Source organism: Ranitomeya variabilis, chromosome 4 (assembly GCF_051348905.1).
Source record: "Ranitomeya variabilis isolate aRanVar5 chromosome 4, aRanVar5.hap1, whole genome shotgun sequence".
Lineage (NCBI taxonomy): Eukaryota > Metazoa > Chordata > Amphibia > Anura > Dendrobatidae > Ranitomeya > Ranitomeya variabilis.
Window position 1 is genome coordinate 526,896,804 of NC_135235.1, and position 27,076 is coordinate 526,923,879.

General features: G+C 44.3%; 1 protein-coding gene across 6 annotated transcripts in view; it reads right to left on the bottom strand.

Annotated features, from left to right (window-relative positions):
• FBXO47 (F-box protein 47) overlaps nt 1-27,076 on the bottom strand; it is a 294,585-nt gene that overhangs the window by 19,369 nt on the left and 248,140 nt on the right. For 5 of the 6 annotated variants that reach the window (XR_013213411.1, XM_077252314.1, XM_077252317.1 and 2 more), the window contains 2 exons: nt 6,201-6,377; nt 4,681-4,827 (listed from right to left, as the gene is read on the bottom strand). Coding sequence is in view for 5 of the 6 variants with exons in the window: in XM_077252314.1 (XP_077108429.1) it covers nt 4,681-4,827; nt 6,201-6,377 (324 nt within the window). In the remaining variant the exon portion in view is untranslated. The remainder of the gene's footprint in view (nt 1-4,680; nt 4,828-6,200; nt 6,378-27,076) is intronic. The other variant, XM_077252316.1, reaches the window with a different exon arrangement.

Genomic DNA, 27,076 nt, shown 5'->3' on the forward strand with positions numbered 1-27,076 from the left:
TTGCTATGAACACTTGTTTCATGGTAATCTTGCAGTCTTATCAAGCTGCTGATCACTAAAAGAACACCCAAATACTGGTTCATTGCATGAAATGATGTTTTGCGCTGCACAAACATGATAAACAGAACTCACACTGCCAAGAACAATGGCATCCTATGTGCACTGAATGATCTTTTACTGATCATTCAGTGCACATCTGAAGCGCGGTCTTCTGGGTAAATATTTACTGATCAATGGTCATTTTACAAATCAAAATTGGTTGATTTTGTCAAATCCGTGAATTGACAAGAAAAACTTATCAGTATGTTAGATTTTTGACATTGGGGCAGATTCATCATTGCTTTTGCACTTTTTTTTGTCTAATTCTGTTTATTTTTCACCTGCTTTTCATTTGTGTCATATTAATCTTTTAATTTGCGCCTTCTTTAAACTCACTTTTTTTTTTACGAGTTCAACTGTTTGTTTTTTTTTTATTTGCCATTGTAGTTTAGGCATTCTAGGTGTACTTGGTATATGTGTACTGCCCAATAGCACATTCACACTGTGGCCATTTTACAAAGTTCAAGAAAAAAATCAATCTTAGCCTGTCTCTAGTATTAAAACCTCACCTTGTGTGAATAAGGGCAGAGCAGGACAGGGGTCCCAACTGTTCAGCCACCTGTGCATAGCAAGGTTTTATGCCATGTTCTGCAGCAGTTTTCCATGCGGTTTACAATACCATGCGGTTTTTCCGCAGCATGTCAATTCTTTGTGTGGATCTGCAGCGTTTCTGCACCCATTGACTTGCATTGAGTCGAGTACATCCGCAGCAAAACCGCAGATGTAAAAAAGATCTGCGGTTTAGCTGCGGGTGAAAACACTGCAGATCAGGAGGGGGGAGTGTGTGGGCAGAGTGTGGGCGGAGACTGCGTGTCTGTGTGTGCGGGCGGAGTCTGTGCGGATGGTCGGGGTCTGTGCAGGCCTCTCGGGGGTCTGTGCGGGACTGTTGGGGGTCTGTGCGGGCCTCTTGAGGGTCTGTGCGGGCCTGCCAGGGGTCTGTGCGGACCTGCCTGGGGTCTGTGCGGGTCTCTTGGGGGTCTGTGTGGGCCTGCCGGGGTCTGTGCAGGCCTCTCGGGGGTCTGTGTGGGGCTCTCGGGGGTCTGTGTGGGGCTCTCGGGGGTCTGTGTGGGCCTGCCGGGGGTCTGTGTGGGCCTGCCGGGGGTCTGTGCAGGACTGTCGGGGGTCTGTGCGGGCCTCTCGGGAGTCTGTGCGGGTCTCTCGGGGGTGTGTGTGGGCCTGCCGGGGGTCTGTGTGGGACTGCCAGGGGTCTTTGCGGGGCTCTCGGGGGTCTGTGCGGGCCTCTCGGGGGTCTATGCGGGCCTGCCAGGGGTCTGTGCGGGCCTCTCGGGGGTCTGTGCGGACCTGCCGGGGGTCTGTGCGGGCCTGCCGGGGGTCTGTGTGGGACTGCCGGGGGTCTGTGCGGGACTATCAGGGGTCTGTGCGGGTCTCTCGGGGGTCTGTGCGGGCCTCTCGGGGGTCTGTGCGGGACTGTCGGGGGTCTGTGCGGGCCTCTCGGGGGTCTGTGTGGGTCACTCGGAGGTCTGTGCGGGCCTGCCGGGGGTCTGTGCAGGACTGCCGAGTGTCTGTGCGAGCCTGTCGGGGGTCTGTGCGGGCCTGCAGGGGGTCTGTGTGGGGCTCTCAGGGGTCTGTGTGGGCCTGCCGGGGGTCTGTGTGGGCCTGCCGGGGGTCTGTGCAGGACTGTCGGGGGTCTGTGCGGGCCTCTCGGGGGTCTGTGCGGGTCTCTCGGGGGTGTGTGTGGGCCTGCCGGGGGTCTGTGTGGGACTGCCAGGGGTCTGTGCGGGCCTCTCGGGGGTCTGTGCGGACCTGCCGGGGGTCTGTGCGGGCCTGCCGGGGGTCTGTGTGGGACTGCCGGGGGTCTGTGCGGGACTATCAGGGGTCTGTGCGGGTCTCTCGGGGGTCTGTGCGGGCCTCTCGGGGGTCTGTGCGGGACTGTCGGGGGTCTGTGCGGGCCTCTCGGGGGTCTGTGTGGGTCACTCGGAGGTCTGTGCGGGCCTGCCGGGGGTCTGTGCAGGACTGCCGAGTGTCTGTGCGAGCCTGTCGGGGGTCTGTGCGGGCCTGCAGGGGGTCTGGGCGGGGCTCTCGGGGGTCTGTGCGGGCCTCCCGGGAGTCTGTGCGGGCCTGCCGGGGTCTGTGCGGGACTGCCGGGGGTCTGTGCAGGACTGTCGGGGGTCTGTGTGGGCCTCTCGGGGGTCTGTGCGGGCCTGCTGGGGGTCTGTGCGGGGCTCTCGAGGGTCTGTGTGGGGCTCTCGGGGGTCTGTGTGGGCCTGCCGGGGGTCTGTGCGGACCTGCCGGGGGTCTGTGCGGGGCTCTCGGGGGTCTGTGCGGGCTGATGAAACGGATGAAACGTGAGGCCATCAGGCGCAATCTGGCGCTAATACAGCTCTGTGAGAAAAAACTGATCCGGCAAAAAAAAAAAAAAACGGATCTTTTTTTTTCATAACTCGCCGGATTATGCCTGACGGCAAAAACCTGATGTGTGAAAGTAGCCTAACTATCCATATATCTATCTACATTTATCTATCTCATTCCATCTATCTATCTATCTATCTATCTATCTATCTATCTATCTATCTATCTATCTATCTATCTATCTGTCTGTCTATCTATGTGTGTAATGGAGTGTGGGTTGTGTACAAATGTAACAGAGGGACAAATGTAAAAGAGGAAGTTGGACAGGACATGACATCGCAAATCTTTTTTTTTTGTTCAATAATACATCTTTATTTAGCTTTCAAAAACACATACAAAACCGCATCAAAACCGCGCAAAAAACGCAGCAAAAATGCACCTGCGTTTTCTGCCAAGAGCTGAGGATTTAGTGAAGAAAAATCCGCAGACAAATCTGCAACGTGTGCACCTAGCCTCAATACTAGACACAGGCTAGGACCATCCTGATTTGGTACATCTTATAGCAGTGGGATGGCTTTTATGCTTTTTTGCTCAAAATAGTGTTAACTAAGTACCCTATGCTATTTACATCTACTATCATTGTTTACTTATTTACGTACTATAGTACTATATGGTATATACTCAATTTGTATTTTCTTGGGATTTGTCTGTAAAATGACCACAGTAATACCAACTTATGCTCTGGCTCATTTCTTGGGTTTTGCTGCATTTTCTTGTACTGTGTACAAACAGGGGCATGACCCTCCTTTCTGAGCTAGGCATGTATCTATATACAGTAGCTTCTCATGGACAGGTGGCTGAACAGTCAGGACCCTGTCTTGCTCTTCACTTATTCACATTTAGGTCGGCTGACACAACGTAAGGTTTTAATACAAGAGACTGGCTAGGATCACCCCGATTGGGTACACATTGTAGCAGTGGGATGACTTTTATGTTTTTTTTAATCAAAATAGCATTAACTATGTACCCAATGATATTTACATGTACTATTACTGTTTAATTATTTACATATTATAGGGTATACTGTATGCTCAATTTCTTTTAACTTGTTTTTTTTTCAAGAAGTACTTGCCTTATTCATCATTTGCAACAAGGTACTCCAGTTCCCCAGAAGTTATTTTATGCATGCCAAAATATTTTGTGAAATATGCAATGCTTTAGTGCAAAAAAGTCACATATTTTGCAAAATGTCACACGAATTGTGCAAAAAAATGAGTTAGACAAAAAAAAAGACAATTTCTTTTTACTTTGCTCAAAATTCACAAATTGTGAGCATCCATTAGAAAAATTAGGGGCAAGAAAAGTCAATGGAGAGCAAGACATGATAAAGTGACTTAAAAAATAGCAAATTCTGAATTACGACCTATATGTAGTGTTCTATGGAACAGTAAAACAGCCTAACTTTTCTTACGTTATTTTTTTTCTCTGTGAAGCCAATATTAATAGGAATAATTGTTATAAAGATTATCCAGTTTATTTTATAATTATATTAATATCATGGTATAATGAGTTTACTCTGTATTGTCAGCATTCATGATTGCCAAAAGATTAATGATATTAGGTATACTGACACTCAAAGATCATAATCGTCAGATCTGATTGTTATTGAGAAATTATAGAGCAGAGGACACCTAGCCCCATACAAGCAAGGAGCAAGCAGTGCAAGAAATTAGTAAAATAGATATAGTTCTGTCTTCAGTCTCTGGGATCATTAAAAAAAATACTGGAATCCTTGATTGATCATAGTCTGATGTTTTAACATAGAAATATAATGCAGTCCTATTATAAAACTTGACTAGCATCTCGATATTATTAGGAGTTATTCCCATTTACAATGTTGCCTTTAACCAAGCCAAAAAAAAAACAAAAACAGTATACCATGTTTACTACACTTCTAGAAAATACCCTTTTAGGGTTTATAGACGTTCTAGACATGCTTGCCCAGCTGATGCAGACATTGTAGTGTGACCAGCGCGCTGCAGTGTCCACTGTAGTGGAGGAGACTAGTTCATGCTGCCGTTATAATATGTGTACATCAGCTATACCATCCACATGTGATACAGAGCATCACTACTAACCTCAGCTTCCAGCAGAGAATTGTGCAGCATGCATCATTCACAAGTACACAATGCTACTTTGCCTAAATTTGGGGAGGCAGTGGATGACACACAAACATCACCTAATTGAGTGAACCTGTGTATGTTACTTTACCTAATAGCTCATCCACCAGACTGATGACATCATCAGCGGTCCACTCTTTGGACACTGTGTCATGTAGAAGTTTAATGGCATCAGCTAGACCCTTAAGACTGTTCTCATCTGCCAGCCCTTCTGTCATCTTCAGCCATGATATATATCCTAAAGACATATAGAGAGCATATTAAATGTAAGCAGCGACCAGATGTCTCAGAAACATGTATATACTGTTTCTTTGGAAAGTAGAGGTTATTTTTGTGAAGTACTTTCTAACCACCTCTAGGTGGTGATAAGTGCATTGCTAAGTATGAACCGTAGTTTATAAGCGCCAACATCCTAATAGTCAATGTCAGCCTCATAAGAGCATGTCATATGTCTCATATATTTCTACAGGTACATGTAGCAGTAGTTGCCTTTGAAGGTAAATCTGCTTTTTACCTACGGAAAAAAATACTGCTATTGCCAGTGAATATAGCTGAGGTCTGTTTTTTTTTTCGGCTGCTATTCATAATAGTATTGGATTACCTTTCTGACCCAAAAAGCAGTAGGGACATTTTTACTCTACAATCACCAACATTTAGAAGGTTACATTTTCTTTCTAGCACAAAAACCCCCAAAATTTAGGGTAGTAAGAAAAACAAAAGAAAATACAGAAAAAAAAAAGAAAAATTAAGTTTGAAAACCTGTCCAGGGGCCATAGGGAGGAACATCACTAGTCTGGTGCGACCCCGGCCACTACCTATGTGCACACATGGGATAGAACTGTCAATCAACTGGGGAGCAGGGAGAAGAGGGCTGAGACCGCACAGGACCAGTCACGTCTCTTACTATGGTCCCCAGCCTGCTTTTCAAAGTAAGTTTTCTCTGAAACAAAGGCATGACTTGCTGCAATCAGGCAGTCAAAATCTGATTCATGCTGCTCATGGTTCGTGCAGCATGAATTTAGTGACAGGTTCCCTTTTAAAGCCAGTTTAGTAAATCAGAAAATAGTATCAAGTGTAAGTTGCAGGAATATTTCTAATTGCATACTTTAAGGTGCCTTCACACACACAATCTATTTTTTTTATTTAGAAAACAAATTTTATAACATTTTTCATAATTACCATTTTATTTTGTTGCATCTAAATCATTTTTTTTGTTACAATTATAGTCACCTATTTTAAAAACATCAGTAAATTGCAGTAGTGCTTAAATATGTTAACTGTTAACTCCAGATCCCAACCAGCTTCAGAGCCTCTGTGCTCCTCCCGTGCTGTAGCAACAATGTTGCTTTAGCCTGCACAATCGGATAGCACACACTTCAGATCAGGATGCTATAATCCATCTGGTGTGAGCTATCAATCAAACAAGGGTGCACCATCCTCAGACAAGCTGGTAGTCAAAAGGCAGGGGAGCGGTTCGCTCCTGATTGAGAACCTGGGACAAGGTTACAAGCATGTTAACTCATGTAAATCACTCTACAACATTTAATAAGAAAACTTAGTTACTTTTATACCAAGTTTATGTCATTGGTACATATCATAGCAGTTTCTCACCATCTAGAGTAGAGACTGGTCCAAAAAGAATGTAAAGTAGGCGAGCCTGGTTAACCATTGGCCATGGCTTTAATAGTCTAGAAAGCCAAAAACCAGAGTCAGTGCGTTGGGTCCAATGGTCCAGTAGTACATGACGACAAAAAAGACGCACACGAAGTTCCAATTTATATGATGACCCTGAAATTGTTACAAGTCCATTTAAAGTAATGTGGAAGGTAAAGAATATCTGCAATAGTAATTTTATTTATTACTAGATGGTGGCCCGATTCTAACGCATCGGGTATTCTAGAATATGTATGTAGTTTATTTATGAAGATTTAAGAATAATGCAATCAATACACAGGATTTTCCAGGTAAAATATAGACATTATCAGTGAAGCGGTGTTTAAATCCGGCGCCAATATCACTGTCGCTGATTGGTCGCGGGCAGCTGGCGAGACCAATCAGCGACGTGGGATTTCCGTTACAGACAAACAGACAGAATTAGACGATTATATAGTAGATACCCGATGCGTTAAAATTGAGCCACCATCTAGTATTCATATAAACATTGGTGCTTACATTTATGTTTTAACTAGTGATGAGCGAATATACTTGTTACTCGAGATTTCCCGAGCATGCTCGGGTGACGTCCGAGTATTTTTTTAGTGCTCGGAGATTTAGTTTTCATCGCCGCAGCTGAATGATTTACATCTGTTAGCCAGCATAAGTACATGTGGGGGTTGCCTGGTTGCTACGGAATCCCCACATGTAATCAAGCTGGCTAAGAGATGTAAATCATTCAGCTGAGGTGAGGAAAACTAAATCTCCGAGCACTAAAAAACACTCGGAGGACACCTGAGCGTGCTCGGGAAATCTCAAGTAACGAGTATATTCACTCATCACTAGTTTTAACCCATTGGACACACTGCCATTGTTTTTCTCCTGTCTTTATTTTAAGAGTCAAAACTTTATTAGTCATCTATCGCTGTATGACAGCTTGTTTTCTACAGGATGACGTATAGTTTTCAAAGACACCATTTATTTTACCATATGATAAACTTAAAAACAGGGAAAATTTTTATTCTCTCCCTTACACCCTGTCCTCCATGTTGTTCTCTCCATCACAGACTGTCCTCCATGTTATTCTCTCCCTCACAGACTGTCCATGTTATTCTCACCCTCACAGACTGTCCTCCATGTTATTCTCTCCCTCACAGAGTGTTCTCCATGTTATTCTGTCCCTCACAGACTGTCCTCCATGTTATTCTCGCCCTCACAGACTGACCTCCATGTTATTCTCTCCCTCACAGAGTGTTCTCCATGTAATTCTCTCCCTCACAAACTGTTCTCCATGTTATTCTCTCCCTCACAGACTGTCCTTCATGTTATTCTCGCCCTCAGACTGTCCTCCATGTTATTCTCTCCTCACACACTGTCCTCCATGTTATTCTCTCCCTCACAGACTGTCCTTCATGTTATTCTCTCCCTCACAGACTGTTCTCCATGTTATTCTGTCCCTCACAGACTGTCCTCCATGTTATTCTCTCCCTCACACACTGTCCTCCATGTTATTCTCTCCCTCACAGACTGACCTCCATGTTATTCTCTCCCTCACACACTGTCCTCCATGTTATTCTCACCCTCACAGACTGTCCTCCATATTATTCTCTCCCTCGCAGACTGTCCTCCATGTTATTCTCTCCCTCAAAGACTGTCCTCCATTTTATTTTCTCCCTCACACATTGTCATCCATGTTATTCTCTCCCTCATAGACTGTCCATGTTATTCTCACCCTCACAGACTGTCCTCCATGTTATTCTCTCCCTCACAGACTATCCTCCATGTTATTCTCTCCTTCTCAGACTGTCCTCCATTTTATTCTCTCCCTCACAGACTGTACTCCATGTTATTCTCTCCCTCACAGACTATCCTCCATGTTATTCTGTCCCTCACAGACTGTCCTCCATGTTATTCTGTCCCTCACAGACTGTACTCCATGTTATTCTCTCCCTCACAGACTGTCCATGTTATTCTCACCCTCACAGACTGTCCTCCATGTTATTCTCTCCCTCACAAACTGTTCTCCATGTTATTCTCTCCCTCACAGACTGTCCTTCATGTTATTCTCACCCTCAGACTGTCCTCCATGTTATTCTCTCCTCACACACTGTCCTTCATGTTATTCTCTCCCTCACAGACTGTTCTCCATGTTATTCTGTCCCTCACAGACTGTCCTCTATATTCTCTCCCTCACACACTGTCCTCCATGTTATTCTCTCCCTCACAGACTGACCTCCATGTTATTCTCTCCTTCACATACTGACCTCCATGTTATTCTCTCCCTCACAGACTGTCCTCCATTTTATTCTGTCCCTCACAGACTGTCCTCCATGTTATTCTGTCCCTCACAGACTGTCCTCCATGTTATTCTCTCCCTCACACACTGTCCTCCATGTTATTCTCTCCCTCACAGACTGTCCTCCATGTTATTCTCTCCCTCAAAGACTGTCCTCCATTTTATTTTCTCCCTCACACATTGTCCTCCATGTTATTCTCTCCCTCACAGACTGTTCTCCATGTTATTCTCTCCCTCACAGACTGTTCTCCATGTTATTCTGTCCCTCACAGACTGTCCTCCATGTTATTCTCTCCTTCACAGACTGTCCTCCATGTTATTCTCTCCCTCACAGACTGTCCTCCATGTTATTCTCTCCCTCACACACTGTCCTCCATGTTATTCTCTCCCTCACAGACTGTCCTTCATGTTATTCTCTCCCTCACAGACTGTTCTCCATGTTATTCTGTCCCTCACAGACTGTCCTCCATGTTATTCTCTCCCTCACACACTGTCCTCCATGTTATTCTCGCCCTCACAGACTGACCTCCATGTTATTCTCTCCCTCACAAACTGTTCTCCATGTTATTCTCGCCCTCACAGACTGTCCTCCATGTTATTCTCTCCCTCACACACTGTCCTCCATGTTATTCTCTCCCTCACAGACTGTCCTCCATGTTATTCTCTCCCTCACAGACTATCCTCCATGTTATTCTCTCCTTCTCAGACTGTCCTCCATTTTATTCTCTCCCTCACAGACTGTTCTCCATGTTATTCTGTCCCTCACAGACTGTCCTCCATGTTATTCTGTCCCTCACAGACTGTACTCCATGTTATTCTCTCCCTCACAGACTGTCCATGTTATTCTCACCCTCACAGACTGTCCTCCATGTTATTCTCTCCCTCACAAACTGTTCTCCATGTTATTCTCTCCCTCACAGACTGTCCTTCATGTTATTCTCACCCTCAGACTGTCCTCCATGTTATTCTCTCCTCACACACTGTCCTTCATGTTATTCTCTCCCTCACAGACTGTTCTCCATGTTATTCTGTCCCTCACAGACTGTCCTCTATATTCTCTCCCTCACACACTGTCCTCCATGTTATTCTCTCCCTCACAGACTGACCTCCATGTTATTCTCTCCTTCACATACTGACCTCCATGTTATTCTCTCCCTCACAGACTGTCCTCCATTTTATTCTGTCCCTCACAGACTGTCCTCCATGTTATTCTGTCCCTCACAGACTGTCCTCCATGTTATTCTCTCCCTCACACACTGTCCTCCATGTTATTCTCTCCCTCACAGACTGTCCTCCATGTTATTCTCTCCCTCAAAGACTGTCCTCCATTTTATTTTCTCCCTCACACATTGTCCTCCATGTTATTCTCTCCCTCACAGACTGTTCTCCATGTTATTCTCTCCCTCACAGACTGTTCTCCATGTTATTCTGTCCCTCACAGACTGTCCTCCATGTTATTCTCTCCTTCACAGACTGTCCTCCATGTTATTCTCTCCCTCACACACTGTCCTCCATGTTATTCTCTCCCTCACAGACTGTCCTTCATGTTATTCTCTCCCTCACAGACTGTTCTCCATGTTATTCTGTCCCTCACAGACTGTCCTCCATGTTATTCTCTCCCTCACACACTGTCCTCCATGTTATTCTCGCCCTCACAGACTGACCTCCATGTTATTCTCTCCCTCACAAACTGTTCTCCATGTTATTCTCGCCCTCACAGACTGTCCTCCATGTTATTCTCTCCCTCACACACTGTCCTCCATGTTATTCTCTCCCTCAGACTGTCCTTCATGTTATTCTCTCTCTTACAGACTGTCCTCCATGTTATTCTCTCCCTCACAGACTGTCCTCCATGTTATTCTCTCCCTCACAGACTGACCTCCATGTTATTCTCTCCCTCACAGACTGTCCTCCATGTTATTCTCTCCCTCACAGACTGTCCTCCATTTTATTTTCTCCCTCACAGACTGACCTCCATGTTATTCTCACCCTCACAGACTGACCTTCATGTTATTCTCTCCCTCACAGACTGTCCTCCATGTTATTCTCTCCCTCACAGACTGTCCATTTTATTTTCTCCCTCACACATTGTCCTCCATGTTATTCTCTCCCTCACAGACTGACCTCCATGTTATTCTCACCCTCACAGACTGACCTCCATGTTATTCTCACCCTCACAGACTGTCCTCCATGTTATTCTCTCCCTCACAGACTGTCCTCCATATTATTCTCTCCCTCACAGACTGACCTCCATGTTATTCTCTCCCTCACAGACTGTCCTCCATGTTATTCTCTCCCTCACAAACTGCTCTCCATGTTATTCTCTCCTTCACAGACTGTCCTCCATGTTATTCTCTCCCTCACAGACTGTTCTTCATGTTATTCTCGTTCTAGTATATGTATGTAGTTTATTTATGAACGCTAATTGGTCGAGGCCGGCCCGGGCGCGACCAATCAGCGACGCAGGATTTCGGTTACAGACAAACAGACCCTTAGACAATTATATATATATATAGATAGACTGACCTCCATGTTATTCTCACCCTCACAGACTGACCTCCATGTTATTCTCTCCCTCACAGACTGTCCTCCATGTTATTCTCTCCCTCACAGACTGTCCATTTTATTTTCTCCCTCACACATTGTCCTCCATGTTATTCTCTCCCTCACAGACTGACCTCCATGTTATTCTCACCCTCACAGACTGACCTCCATGTTATTCTCACCCTCACAGACTGTCCTCCATGTTATTCTCTCCCTCACAGACTGTCCTCCATATTATTCTCTCCCTCACAGACTGACCTCCATGTTATTCTCTCCCTCACAGACTGTCCTCCATGTTATTCTCTCCCTCACAAACTGCTCTCCATGTTATTCTCTCCTTCACAGACTGTCCTCCATGTTATTCTCTCCCTCACAGACTGTTCTTCATGTTATTCTCGTTCTAGTATATGTATGTGGTTTATTTATGAACGCTAATTGGTCGAGGCCGGCCCGGGCGCGACCAATCAGCGACGCAGGATTTCGGTTACAGACAAACAGACCCTTAGACAATTATATATATATATATATATATATATATATATATATATATATATACCGTATTTTCCGGCGTATAAGACGACTTTTTAACCCCTGAAAATCTTCTTAAAAGTCGGGGGTCGTCTTATACGCCGGGTATCGCCTTGCCGGGTGTATATGGTGGGTGGGGGGGGAGTGGGCCTGATGACAACGAGGGGGTGTCTCACAGAAAAGTGAGTATCCCCCATTACCTCATTGTATCACTGCAGCGTGGGGTCTCTGCTGGGAGCGGCGGCGGCTGTGCTGTGGGGCGGCGGCTCCTCTTCTTCAGTGTGGGGCCTCTGTGCTGCTGGGCGGCGGCGGCGGCTTATCTTCAGGCAGTCGGGGCTCCTCCGGTATCTCCTTAAAGCCCGGAGGCCCTGCCGGCAACTCCATCGGTGCAATGCAGTGGCCTCCGGGAACATGGCCGCTGCTCAGATTCAGAGATCTGAATCTGAGCATGCGCCGCCCCCAGCGGCCATTTTCCCGGAGGCCACCGCATAGCAGCAATGGAGCTGTCTCCGGGAAAATGGCCGCTGCTCAGATTCAGATCTCGTCTCCCGAGATCTCGGGACGAGATCTGAATCTGAGCAGCGGCCATGTTCCCGGAGGCCACTGCATTGCACCGATGGAGTTGCCGGCAGGGCCTCCGGGCTTTAAGGAGATACCGGAGGAGCCCCGACTGCCTGAAGATAAGCCACCGCCGCCGCCCAGCAGCACAGAGGCCCCACACTGAAGAAGAGGAGCCGCCGCCCCACAGCACCCACGCGGCACAATGAGGAGCAGCAGCCGCCGCTCCCAGCAGAGACCCCACGCTGCAGCGATACAATGAGGTAATGGGGGATACTCACTTTCCTGTGAGACGCCCCCTCGTCGTCATCAGGCCCACTCCCCCCCCCCCCCCAAAAGGCACAAAAGTCACCGGCCCTATAAGACGACATACGGTTTATAAGAAGACCCCCGACTTTTAAGAAGATTTTACATTTTAACTGGAAAAGTTGGGGGGTCGTCTTACACGCCCAGTCGTCTTATACGCCGGAAAATACGGTATATATATATATATATATATATATATATATATATATATATATATATATATATATAGACAAGAGCCTCTATATTAAAAAAAAAAAAAAAAGACTAGCACATATTAGCTTTAGAACCAATTTGGATTTAGTCTGGATATCACATTGCCTTTATTACCACTTTCTGTAAAAGAGTGAGGATGAATTAACCAATTTATAGGGGACCAAAGCTAAACATATACACACTAATTAGCAATAGTTGTGCATTCTAGTGCAAGCAATTATGCTTTTTACATAGGGAAATCGTGTTTGACTTTGACACATATACTGATATACAGATGCGCTTTGCTGCAAGTGCTTTGTGATGAAATATCATCAGAGAGGCTTCTGATTGGCTCCAAATGTATTCCACAGTAGGACAATGACCCCAAACATAAAACCAATGTCATTAAGAACTACCTTCAGTGTATACAAGAACAAGCAAGTATTGAAAGTGATGATATGGCTCATACCTAGCCCTGATCTCAACATCAGTACGAGTATCTCTGGGATTACATGAAGAAACAGATGGAATTGTGCTGTCTACATCCACAGAAAGCTCACCAAGATATTTGGAACAACCTCCATGCTGAGTTACATCAAAAACTGTCTACAAGTGTACATAGAATTGTTGCTTTAAAGGGGTTGTTCAGGTTTGGGATGATAGTCTGCAATCACTTTAAATAACTACAGACTTAGGAATCCATTGCACGCTGTCAGGATTCTCCGATGCCATAAACGAGAGCAAGCGGTTACGTGACTAAAAGTTTGTAATTTCCATACATGCAGTCATGTGCTTGACCTGCATTGAGTAACGCTGCACAGGTCTAGTCAGAATGTATCCGGAAATATGCAAATCGCAAACTTGCGGTTGCTTGACTGTCCTCTTTCACCACCGTGACAGGAGAATCCTGACAGCGTGTGATGCACACTATAAGGATTCAGAAGTCTGCAGTCACATAGAATGACCGCAGACTTTCATCCAAGGGTTGGACAAACCCTTTAACCCCTTCCCATACATATATTGCTCTGCGAGAGCTCCATTCCCGCAAAGAGAAGTATATGTACGGTGTCGCTCACACTGAGTGTCGCGGCGATCAGGTGCGGGTGTCAGCTCTATGTGAGAGCTGATAGTAACATAGCAACATAGTTAGTAAGGCCGAAAAAAGACATTTGTCCATCCAGTTCAGCCTATATTCCATCAGACTAAATCTACAGATCTACTTCCTTCTAAAGAAGGATACCCTGCAGCAATGCCCATGATTGGTGATAGCACCGAAAGCAGGTGTTTAACCCCTCTGATGTCAATAGTGAAAGCGACATCGAGGAGCATCACACAGGGAGTGGGATCCCTGTCTGCTCCCATCAGCACAACGCGATGCAATAGCGCTGTACTGATGGTCTCCATGGTGACCCCCCGGCTGCAAGATGGCTGCAGGGTCCTGCACGGAAGGTGGTTTGTGAGCACCAGCTAAGAGAAGGAGCTGACACGTCTCCTTCCCTGCCTGTCAGAAGTGGATCTGATGCTCTGAAGTGCAGAAGCATTGCACAGTATCAGCTCAGCAATCTGTTACTATACAGTGATGTCCCATCATGGGACAATGTGTAAAAAAAAGTTATTACACAGTGTAAAAATATATATAAAAAATCTCAAATACAGAACAAAAAAAAGACAAATATTATTCAAAAAAATACATTTACCTTGTATGTAAAAGAAAAAGTAAACACATTTGGGATCACTGTGTCTGGAGCGAACCGACCTATAAAACTGGCACACTAGTATATATATATTGTGGTTTGGAGGGAAAGTGAGTTAGTTCCTGTCAGAGACACAGAGGGGAAGGAAGCAGAGGGGCCGTGCAGCCACGAGAAAGTGCTAAAGCTCCTGGACAGAGCTAACACCGAAAGAAGAACAGATTGTAGTGAGCGTGTAGGAGAGAGAGGCACAGGCGAGTGACACCTGGGGAGGACAGCAGTGATTGGACTGTCTCTCTGGCAAAGCGCAGACACCGGTAGACAGAAGACCGAGGCTTTTGTGGGACTCTAAGACATATAGCAGAAACCGGCAGGACAGCTGGATTACACATCACCTGTCCGCCCTAATACCCAGGAGGCACAGTGACACATAGAACCCGGGTCGTGATAGAGATCCTGTAAAAAGGCTCGAGTCACCTGTCATACGGGTTTGTGTACTAACCTATATGGGGGACAGAGAGAAGAACTGTGAGGACCTTATCAGAAGCCATAGGTAGTAAGGCTTTAATCTCCACCTGGAAAAGGAGACTCCCAACTTGCCTCCAAGCCGGCCGGATCCTACCTGTCCTGTGATCTAGTGCCCCAGACTGCGGTTGCCTGAAGCTACAGTAAACCAGGTAAAAGGCTGCAAACCTGTGTCCTCATTCTTCACTGTACCTCTCACCATCTTCACCTATACACCGGGAGCCCTGGGGACCTACTTCATCTGTGGGAAGTTATACCATCTAGCTGCCATACCATCACCCCAGAGGACCCCTTAAAGCAGAGTTGGTCCATACTGACTGAACACCACAGGTGGCATCACGAACAAACTTTATTCTCAAATCCCCTTTTAAAGACTTTCCCCTTTAATTCGGTGCCCAGGGCCACGGACCGGGTCGCAGCCACCGTGACATCCCCTTTAAGCACCGGACCCGGTACCGAATACCCCACGGCCCTGGAGGGCAACTCACGTTATTCAGTCTGAACCTCCAGTGGAAGATTCCCTATAATAAGGCAGATGGAGGCACTGTGGACGCCATAGGACCTGTGATCCGGCGGTGTCTGCCTTTTTAGGCGAGCATAAAAGTGAGGTCAAACACTTGTGCACTTCTGAAAAGAAGGACACCGCTAAACAGAGGCCAGATGGAGTCCAGAGCAACTGCTGCCTCATTAGTGAATGGATCCCTCGGGGGTTTCATCTGTCACGTCACGTCACTCGAAGATTTAGATGGAAACCCCAAAGTGTGCCGGATAAAGGTGATCCTAAATGTTATGTAAAATGTTCCCAATAAAATCTTCAACTCAATCCACACAAAAAAGCAAGTCCGTCATCTATGAATGGAAATATAGGGTGCTTCCACGTTACTGGTATTACAAAGCTCCTTACCTCCCCAAAAGAAATTCAGTGAATTTTGCACTCCCAAATCCAAATGCCCCCTTTCCTTCTGAGCCCCAGTGTGTCTAAACCACATTTGGCGCCCACGTTTGGCATTTCTGTAGTGATGATAGCCAGCTTAATTTGAAGATGCATGTCTCCAGAAGCATGAGCTGGGCATAATGTACTGTCATTACAGTGTATTGGTCACTACAATGTACTGGTCACTACAATGGTAGTTTGCAATTTTCACTAAGCAACATGAACGACTGCTTGTTTCTGGAAAACACCCATGGAGTCAAAATTATCACTACAACTGTATATCATGTCCCAAAGAGGAATAATTTCCAAAATGGGGTCACTTGAGGGGGAATTCTGCTTTTCTAGCACTTTGGGTCTCTATTTATGTAGTACACAAACTATTCTAGGAAAACCTAGGAGGCAAATAGTGCTCCGTTCCCCCCGAGTCTCGCTGTATGTCTAAGCAGTACTGTACAGCCATATATAGGGTATTTCTACATTCAGCAGAAATTGTGGGACAAATTTTGGTGCCATTTATACCCATTTCGCTGTATGAAAATGTAAAATTTGGGGCTAACACATAATCTTGGTTGTAAAAATGTTAATTATTTTTTCTTCACTGCACAATGGTACACAATTCTGTGACACACCTGTGGTGTCAATTAGCAAAACAACAAATTGTATTGTGCAATTTGGAGCTAACATTTATGTGGGAAAAGTTTTTTTATTTTCACAGCTCAACATTATACTTTTGTGAAGCAACTGGGGGTTCCAGATGCTCAATACACATCTAGATAAGTTTCCTGAGGGGTCTAGTTTCCTAAATGGTGTCACTTGTGGGGGGGTTTCTACTGTTTAGGCACGTCAGGAGCTCTCCAAATGCGACACAGCGTCCACTAATTATGACAGCAAATTTTACATTCAAAAAGTCAAATGGTGCTCCTTCCCTTTCAAGCCCTGCTGTGAGCCCAGGCGTAATTGTATGGTCCATTTTCTCCTGTTACCCTTGTAAAAAAAAATTGGGTCTAAAGGAAATTTTTTTGTGAAAAAAGTTAAATGCTTATTTTTTCCTTCCACATTCCATTAATTCCTTTGAAGCACCTGAATGGTTAATAAACTTCTTGAATGTTGTTTTGAGCACCTTGAGGGGTGCAGTTTTTAGAATAGTGTCACTTTTTGGTATTTTCTGTCATATAGGCCCCTCAAAGTAACTTCAAATGTAATGTGGTCCCTAAAAATGGTTTTGTAAATTTTGTTGTAAAAATGAGAAATTGTTGGTCAACTTTTAACCCTTATAACTTCCTAACAAAAAAATTGTTTAAGAAATTGTGCTGATGTAAAGTAGACATGTAGGAAATATTATTTATTAACTATTTTGTGTGACATGACTCTCTGATTTAAGGGCATAAAAGGTAAAAAGTTTGAAAATTGCAAAATGTTCACCATTTTCGGCAAATTTGCATTTTTTTTCACAGATAAACGGAAGTCATATTAAAGAAATTTTACCACTATCATGAAGTACAATATGTCAAGAAAAAAAAAATCTTAGAATCAATGGGATCCAATGAAGATTTCCAGAGTTATGACCTCATAAAATGACTGGTCAGAATTGAAAAAATTGGCCTGGTCAGGAAGGTGAAAACAGGCTTCAGGGGTGAAGGCAAACGTTTTCAAACCAAATATTGATTTGCTGTAGATTTCTCTTTTGTTAATTTAATTTGTATTTTGATAATTGATAAAATAAACTATTAACACTTCTATTTTTGTAAGCATTCTTACCTCGCAGCATGTTTTCCCCACACCTGCCTAAAACTTTTGCACAGTGCAGAATAACCAAGCATTTTCACAAACCGTTTATTTCAGGAGATATTTTACGTTGCATTTAAAGGGGTTGTTCACTACACGGCAACCTCTTCTTAATCACCATATTCCCCCATGTAAAATAAAAACAGCTTACACACATTTCCAGTGCCAGCACCATATCAACTATTTCAGAGTTTGGTCTGCCAGGACATTATGTCTCGTGAGCCCTGCAGCCAATCAGCGACCACTAACGGGTCTATCCACCCTCACTTTTTTTGGACAAAACTGACATCCAGAAAAAGTAAGAGCTGCTGCTGTTCTCAAACTTCCTATGGATGTTAGTTACATCTGAAGGAAGTTAGAGTGAAGCGACCCATTAGTGGTCACTAATTGGCTGCAGGGGGTCATGTGACATAAGAAAGTCCTGGCACTGACATCGATGAAAAAGCTCCATCACCAGAGGTGAATACAGGCTGTTATTATTTTACATTTGGGAATACGATGATTGTGAAGTCGTTGTCAGAATAGACCACCCCTTTAATTTTCTGGGGTGCCAATAATGGTCACTACAATTATAATTAAAGCAAATTAAGCCAAAACCAGGAGTGGAACAGTTAGAGGAAAAGTATAATAGAAACATATTCACCACTTCTGTATTTATCACCAACTCCTGGTTTTGGCTTACAAATACTGATGTAAAATACTGACCAAATACTGCTAGTGTGACAGCAGCCTTAGGGTACTGTCACACAGTCACACTTTGATCGCTACGACGGTACGATTCGTGACGTTCCAGCGATATCCATACGATATCGCAGTGTCTGACACGCAGCAGCGATCAGGGATCCTGCTGAGAATCGTACGTCGTAGCAGATCGTATGGAACTTTCTTTCGTCGCTTGATCACCCGCTGACATCGCTGGATCGTTGTGTGTGACAGCGATCCAGCGATGTGTTCGCTTGTAACCAGGGTAAACATCGGGTAACTAAGCGCAGGGCCGCGCTTAGTAACCCGATGTTTACCCTGGTTACCAGCGTAAACGTAAAAAAAACAAACAGTACATACTTACATTCCGGTGTCTGTCCTCCGGCGTCTCAGCTTCTCTGCACTGTGAGCGCCGGCCAGCCAGAAAGCGAGCACAGCGGTGACGTCTGACGTCACCGCTGTGCTTTCCGGCCGCTGTGCTTACACAGGGCAGAGAAGCTGAGACGCCGGGGGACAGACACCGGAATGTAAGTATGTACTGTTTGTTTTTTTTACGTTTACGCTGGTAACCACGGTAAACATCGGGTTACTAAGCGCGGCCCTGCGCTTAGTAACCCGATATTTACCCTGGTTACCCGGGGACTTCGGCATCGCTCCAGCGCCGTGATTGCAACGTGTGACCGCAGTCTACGACGCTGGAGCGATAATCATACGATCGCTGCAACGTCACGGATCGTGCCGTCGTAGCGATCAAAATGGCACTGTGTGACGGTACCCTTACACTGATTAAAATGATACCTGCTGTGAAGACATCTGTCTTGTGGTTCTTGTGTAAACAGTGTTAGAAGTTTTCATTTAATGATATGCTGGTGTTCGGGGGCGGGACTATAGGCAGAGCCTTATCTTCCTGCTCTAAACCGGAAAAACCTGCTCACAGGTTGCCCAAAAGCACAAACAGTCTGTCTCAAGGTTCGGGGCGGCCAGTGGGCAGGTCTTTCCTTGGTTTCTCTGGACTAGTATACCAAGTTAAGACTCTGCCTACAGTCCCACCCCGGAACATGGGCATATCATTAACTGAAAACTTCAAACACCGATTACACAATATGGATTTATTCACCCCAGGTATCATTTTAATCAGTGTAACAGTGGCAACATGACAATGCCTGTAGTTTAACCTTCACTTTATACAGCATGGAGTGACAGGTGAATCCATCATACTAATTATACTATAAAACTATATGGCAATAGGGAGAATGATGTCTGGTAAAAATTACATCTCTTAATTATTATTACATATTTGTAAAACTGCAATAAAAAAAATAATATAATCACAACACTGTTCACTCCATGGCCCCAATTTATCAAAGCTTTTACCCCCAAAATAAGTGGTGTCGAAGCTTTGAAAAGTTACTAAATTTTGGCACAACTCAGACTTGGCCTAAAATATTGTGGCTTTTGACATTTTCACGCAAGTTTATCTCAAATCCACCAAAACAGGCAGAGCTGGAGCAAGACTGGAAAGCGGCGATGGTAAGGTGCTACATCACTAAATGCATCAGGAGTATTTGACTTCATAAAATCCCCCTAATCAAGACCAGCGAGAAAATCACCAGTCAGGATGAATCAGGATCCATATCTCATAGATAATAACATTAATGAAAATTCATTATTAAAATATGATTATGATGCGATAAAAATGGATGTACCGCCTTTTTTCCTGTATATTTTCTAGACCGTTCCTCTAATTCCTCCTCCTTCTTTCTTTTTCAGAATCCAATCAGCCATCTCGAGATTTGTGTGTGTGTGTGTGGGGTGTTAGACCCTGGATCAGCATGGGTACTTTATATAGGCACAAAGGCTTAGGGGGGCAGGTCTTCCGAATTTCAAATGGTATCACACAGCAGCGCTGTTGACACGCATGCTAGACTGGCAGTACCACAGTTCAGACAAACAATGGATGGGAATAGAACAAGATAGCTCTAAAATTCCACTCCATAACCTCCCCTGGATCAGCCCTAAAAGTAGAGGTCAATTCAGTTCTGAAGCTGACCTCCTTAAAGATACACTTTAGAGGATGGGATCTGGAGACCCGCAGAAGCTCTCTGTCCTTAGGAAGTAGACCGCTTACGCCTCTCTTCTCTAATCTGGAGTTTCTCCCTGGAGTGGAGAGGGATCGTTTTCTTGGGTGGGAGAGAAGGGACAATACTAGATGCTTTCATGTTCTCCAGGGATCTGCCATGCCCGTTTTCGAATCAGTGCAGCCGTTAGAGGGTGGGGGCCCTTCTGATTGGTTGGAATACCTCCAACTAAAATCCTTCCTCTCGTCTTCAGAGGGCGCAGGCTCATACTCCTCCCTTCCTATGCCATTTGAAAAGCTTTTCCTTTGGGGTCACCGCCTGCACATGCTGTCTCCTTAATATATGCTCTTTTGAACAGAAATACCAAAGACGAGTTCCCCAAGTACATGGAGAAGTGGAGGGGTGAGTTGGGAGTTGATATATCGGAGGCAGAGTGGAGGAAGGCATTCATATGCTCACATAAATTCTCTATTGCCTGTGCCGCACAGGAAAAGAATTACAAAATTCTCACCAGGTGGTATCGCTGTCCTGATGTGTTACACGCTGCTTTTCCCTCAGTCTCCGATAGGTGCTGGCATTGTGGAGTAGAGAGAGGTACCATGCTACACATTTGGTGGGGATGTAAGCATATTAAGCCATTTTGGGATTCAGTCTTTTCCGCTTATCAAGCCATTAGGGGTCATTTGGTGACCAACTCCCCCCAGGTGGCTTTATTATGTATCCTCCCGGGCTTGTTTCGCTTCCAGAAAAAGGGGCTCCTAATATTCTGCTTACCTGTTGTGCGCACTGTGATCCCGAAGACATTGGAAATCCTCCCAATGTAAGAATATGTCTGAATGAGTTATGGAGATGACCAGCCTTCAAAGTATGGAGAAATTGTCCGCTGAGGTTAATGGTTCAATGGAGAAATACCTGCAGGTTTGGAGTCCTTGGATTTTGTATATGGACTCTCAGGATTTTCAATCCCTCTTTTCTAAGCCATAAGGAAGATAGATTGAACAATACGGGTTAGACGGACGTCATTATAGGGGTGCAAGTTGCCCCCTTTTATATCAGACTCCATGGTTCCTCCCCCTCCCCCTTTTTTCTATCTCTCTCCTCCCCCCCACCTTATTCTTCTTCTTCGTCTCATTCTTTCCTTTCCTGTTTATACCATTATTACTTGGAGTGACTTAGCTTCTCTTGTTTGGGTCGCTCTCTTTCATTGGATACTCCATGTGTATCGCCAAAGGTCATACAGTCTCCCTGGACAGGAGATACCTACATCTGCCATGGATTTTTTTTTCTTTTCAGATTTTGTTGAACTTGATTGAAAATGACTTTTGACCTGAAAGTTCTATAATTTTGGGACTTGTTGGCTACAGGTCTTGATATACAGTTGTAAATGAGATTTCTTTTTGTACTCAGTAATTGTTATGCTGCTGAATCCTTTGTTACTTGATTGTTCTGAATTTCTTTTCAATAAAAAACAGATTAAACATTAAAATATAATTATGCAACTTTTAGTTTAGCTATCTATAAATGTCTTTTTTATGCCCTGCAGCCAATCAGCTAACATTAATCGGCCACTTCACTCTCACTTCCTTCAGATGTAACTGACATTCAGAGAAAGTCAAAGTCCAGCAGCAGCTCTTCTTCCGGATGTCAAGTTTGTCCAAAGCGACCCATTAGTGGTTACTGATTGACTGCAGGGCTCATATGCTATAACAACGTCCTGCCAGAACAGACACCGAAGATGCTGAAATGACGACAGCACCTGAGGTGAGTATAATGTGAGTATAAGCTATTATTGTTTTACATGGGGGAATATGGTGATTTTACATCACGTAAAATATCTACTGAAATATGATAACACAAATCTTAATTTTGCTGTCTATAAACGTCATACAAATGTTATAGAACTTTTAATGTTACTATTCTGCAGTTACGTGTACTTTTGCTCCAAACACAATGCTTAAGACTATAGTTCAGTATCAGGAAAATCATAATTTGTCAATTAAAACATTTTCCAGCATATGCTATTTATGGCAAGTACAAGAATTAGAAAAGGTTTTAACAGAAAAAAACTCCTATTACTATAATTTTGTGTAATTTAGAGGTGAAATTACTTTAATACTGCAGTAACAGAATGGTGTTCACACTAATGGATATAAAAACTATGTCAGAAGTCTGCCGAGGTGCTAAATAGTTTTAAGATTAACACGTATCTTTTAGAGGAAACATATGCTTGATCTATTCTTTTGCATCTGGGGCCCCAGACACAAACCATGGCGATTACTAGGCCTCACTAATGGATGATGTCCAATATGTTCAACTGATATTTTTTATTTGTTTCTTGAACACAATATCCCATTAAAGGGAGTGTGTCATCGGAAAATGATCTTATGTTTGATTCACGTTTTAATGCTTAACACATACAGAACTTTTTTTTTCTCCATGTCCCCTGGAACTAGCATTTTTTTTCCTTTCTGGCAATTGAGCCTCAAAATAAACTGTAGAAATCTCTTTTCAGCAGTCTTCTCATTATCACTATCAATGACTGGTAACATCTTTAGATAACACAGGACCATCCATTCACAGTAGGTGATAATTGAAGAACAATGCCTGGAAATCTGCCATAAAAGTCAATATTATTTCCTGAGGTTCATGTAGCTACTGTAGATTAGCTAAACTAGAGAATACTGCAACACAAGAGATCATCATACTATCACGTCTGTCACTTTATCCCCAGATACATGTCAGTCACTGGAATGCTCCTCCTAGTGTAGGACTTCACATAGTTAGAAAGTTGGAAAAACAATAATAAAGAGAAATTGATTAATCACGACCTGCAATATAACAAGTAAAAAAAAAAAAAAAGAATCAGAAGGACTGGGAATGAGTATTACAATAGTGATTAAAGGGAACCTGTCAGGCAGTTCATGCTATCCAAACCACATGCACCATAAATCACATCCTAGCTACACGATTACAACAAGGTATATTATTCTCTTAAATGCTCCAGCATTTCAGAGAATATATACTTTATAGCGGTTTTCTGGGACTATTTGTTTTTTTTTCCTATTGGATTAAGAACAGACTAGCAGATCTTACCAACCGCACATTTAGCGTTTCCTATTCCCATACTACCTATTCATCTCGCCCCTCTCTGTTGGTGTCCCTCAAGGCTCTATTCTAGGACCCCTTCTCTTCTCAATCTATACCCTTAGCCTGGGACAACTCATAAAGTCCTATGGCTTCCAGCACCATCTATATGCTGATGACACTCAGATCTACCTCTCTGGCCCAGATGTCACCTCTCTGCTCTCCAGAATCGCAGAGTGTCTATCTTCTCCTCTCGCTTCATCAAACTCAATGTGGACAAATCTGAACTAATTATCTTTCCTCCATCTCGCATACCCTCCCTACCTGATCTATCTATCACAATGAATGAATTCACACGTTCCCCTGTCGTGGTAATCCCCTGCCTCGGAGTAACCTTTGACTCTGCCCTGTCCTTCAATCCTTCAAGCTCTCGCCACCTCCTGTCGCCTCCAACTCAAAAATATTTCCAAAATCTGTCCTTTCCTCAACCCTCACTCTACCAAAATGCTTGTGCATGCCCTAATCATCTCCCGCCTCGACTATTGCAACATCCTCCTCTGTGGCCTACCTTCTAACACTCTTGCACCTCTCCAGTCCGTCCTTAACCCTGCTGCCCGACTAATCTCTCTCCTGCTTCCCTTCTTTGCAAATTCCTTCCCCAGCGTATCTGGTTTAAACTACTAACACAACCTACAAAGCCATCCATAACCTTTCTCCGCCGTACATTTCCGAACTAATCTCTCAATATCTTCCCTCACGTAATCTCCGGTCCTCCCAAGACCTCCTTCTCTCCTCCACACTTATTGGCTCATCACCCAATCGCCTCCACGACTTCTCCCGAATATCTCCCATCATCTGGAATTCTGTGCTCCAACACGTCCGGTTATCCACCACATTTGGATCCTTCAAACGGAATCTGAAAACCCATCTCTTCAAAGAAGCTTACAACCTGTAATGACCACACGGCCACCTCAACACCATCGGAGCTACTGCAACCCCCGACCTACTGTCTCTTTCCCCATAATCCTGTAAAATATAAGCCTGCAAGGGCATGGTCCTCTTCCCTCTGTATCAATCTGTCATTGTTAGTTTTGTTTACTGTAAGTGATATATGTATTTTGATGTAACCCCGTCTAATGTACAGCACCGTGGAATTACTGGTGCTATATAAATAATAATAGTTGCTATACGACCGGCCTGTTCTGCCCAGCGCTGGCTCAGAGCAATCATAGACCGCACCTTTCTACAATTCTGCTGTTTCACTTTAACAGAGCAGCTCTTCCTCTTCTGGGCTGCTCTGTCGACAGGGCTCGGCTGATGACATTATACTGATTGACAGCTGGCTCACTGCAGTTATGCAGCGGGGTGTTAGTTGTCAATCATCATGATCTCATCTGTCATGCCCCATCAACAGAACAGACCAGAAGAGTAGCCGATGCACTGTCAAAGTGACATCACCTGAAGCCGCAGTTTGTGACCGCTCTGAGAGGGCAGAGATCAGCACTGGGCACAACAGGCAGGTAGTTAGCAACTGCATGCCTATAAGTTCTTACGCCCATCAAAAAAAATTAAATAGTCCAGGATAACCACTTTAAAGATCCAAGGTCCAGACTGGTCTGGCTCCACAAGAATCTGGCTCTTCCCAGCATTGCAGCACATGATTGACAAGTCTATCTTTATGTACATGAGGGAAAGCCCTGTCAATCACCTACAGTGGCAACAGAAAAGCGGTTGGGCGCAGAGCCAGAATAGTGTGGTCTATAGCTATGGTCCCCATCCGGATTTTCAAACTATATTGTCTCAAACCATAGAGTTTGAGAAAAAAATATACCTGGCTGCAATCATGCAGTTAGGCTGTGATTCATGGTGCCCTTGGTTACAGGAGCATGAATCACCTAACAACTTCTCTTTAGGCTTTGAGGCAAGAGAGATATCACTGTTATTTTAAATAATTGAAATTATAGAGATTCCCAATGGAAGTTCATGCAAGAGTTAAAAGTTCCATACAAGTTATTACCTCTTAAATGGTATATCCGGGACTTTGAGGACAAACAAAAAATGTTCATAAGCACAAACAGGCAGGTAATTGCAACTTACCTGCCTGTTGTGCATGGCACCGTTCTTCTCCGACACAGAGCGGTCACAGGCATTCAAATGCCTCTGTTGACTCGACGAGTATGACTTCCGAAGTAATTCTAATTGACAGTTGGCTCCCCCAGTTAGTCAGTAGGTATCCGGCTATCTATCGGAATGACGTGGGAAGTCCCACCCCGTCAACAGAGCGGAGCGGAAAAGAAGCCTCCTCTCTGTAGATGTGACATCAGCAGAAGCTTCTGAATCCCCGGCAGGAACAGGGCAAAGTACTGCAGTGTGCAGGCGCAGGGCCTCTCTGACCTTTACCCTCAACAGAGCAGACAAAGTACGCCTGCGCCGGAGTCACAGCAGGAAGACAAGGAGAGGACGTCATCGTATGAAGATAGGATAGGCGCCGGACCCGGACCGCGATGCCCATCGGACCGGACCGCAGCGGGACCGCCCCTGTGTGAGTATAATATAACCAGTTTTTCTTATCTTTCAGGTTACATCGGGGGCTTATCTACAGCATTACAGAATGCTCTAGATAAGCCCTTGATGCCGGTGGCCTTAGCTCATACACGATTTTTAGGGTGACAGATTCCCTTTAACCCCTTCATGACCCAGCCTATTTTGGCCTTAATGACCTTGCCGTTTTTTGCAATTCTGACCAGTGTCCCTTTATGAGGTAATAACTCCGGAACGCTTCAACGGATCCTAGCGATTCTGAGATTGTTTTTTCGTGACATATTGGGCTTCATGTTAGTGGTAAATTTAGGTCGATAATTTCTGAGTTTATTTGTGAAAAAAACGGAAATTTGGCGAAAATTTTGAAAATTTTGCAATTTTCACATTTTGAATTTTTATTCTGTTAAACCAGAGAGTTATGTGACACAAAATAGTTAATAAATAACATTTCCCACATGTCTACTTTACATCAGCACAATTTTGGAAACAAATTTTTTTTTTGCTAGGAAGTTATAAGGGTTAAAATTTGACCAGTGATTTCTCATTTTTACAACAAAATTTACAAAACCATTTTTTTTTTAGGGACCACCTCACATTTGAAGTCAGTTTGAGGGTTCTATATGGCTGAAAATACCCAAAAGTGACACCATTCTAAAAACTGCACCCCTCAAGGTGCTCAAAACCACATTCAAGAAGTTTATTAACCCTTCAGGTGTTTCACAGCAGCAGAAGCAACATGGAAGTAAAAAATGAACATTTAACTTTTTAGTCACAAAAATGATCTTTTAGCAACAATTTTTTTATTTTCCCAAGGGTAAAAGGAGAAACTGGACCATGGACGTTGTTGTACAATTTGTCCTGAGTACGCTGATACCTCATATGTGGGGGTAAACCACTGTTTGGGCGCACGGCAGGGCTCGGAAGGGAAGGAGCGCCATTTGACTTTTTGAATGAAAAATTATCTCCATCGTTAGCGGACACCATGTCGCGTTTGGAAAGCCCCCGTGTGCCTAAACATTGGAGCTCCTCCACAAGTGACCCCATTTTGGAAACTAGACCCCCCAAGGAAC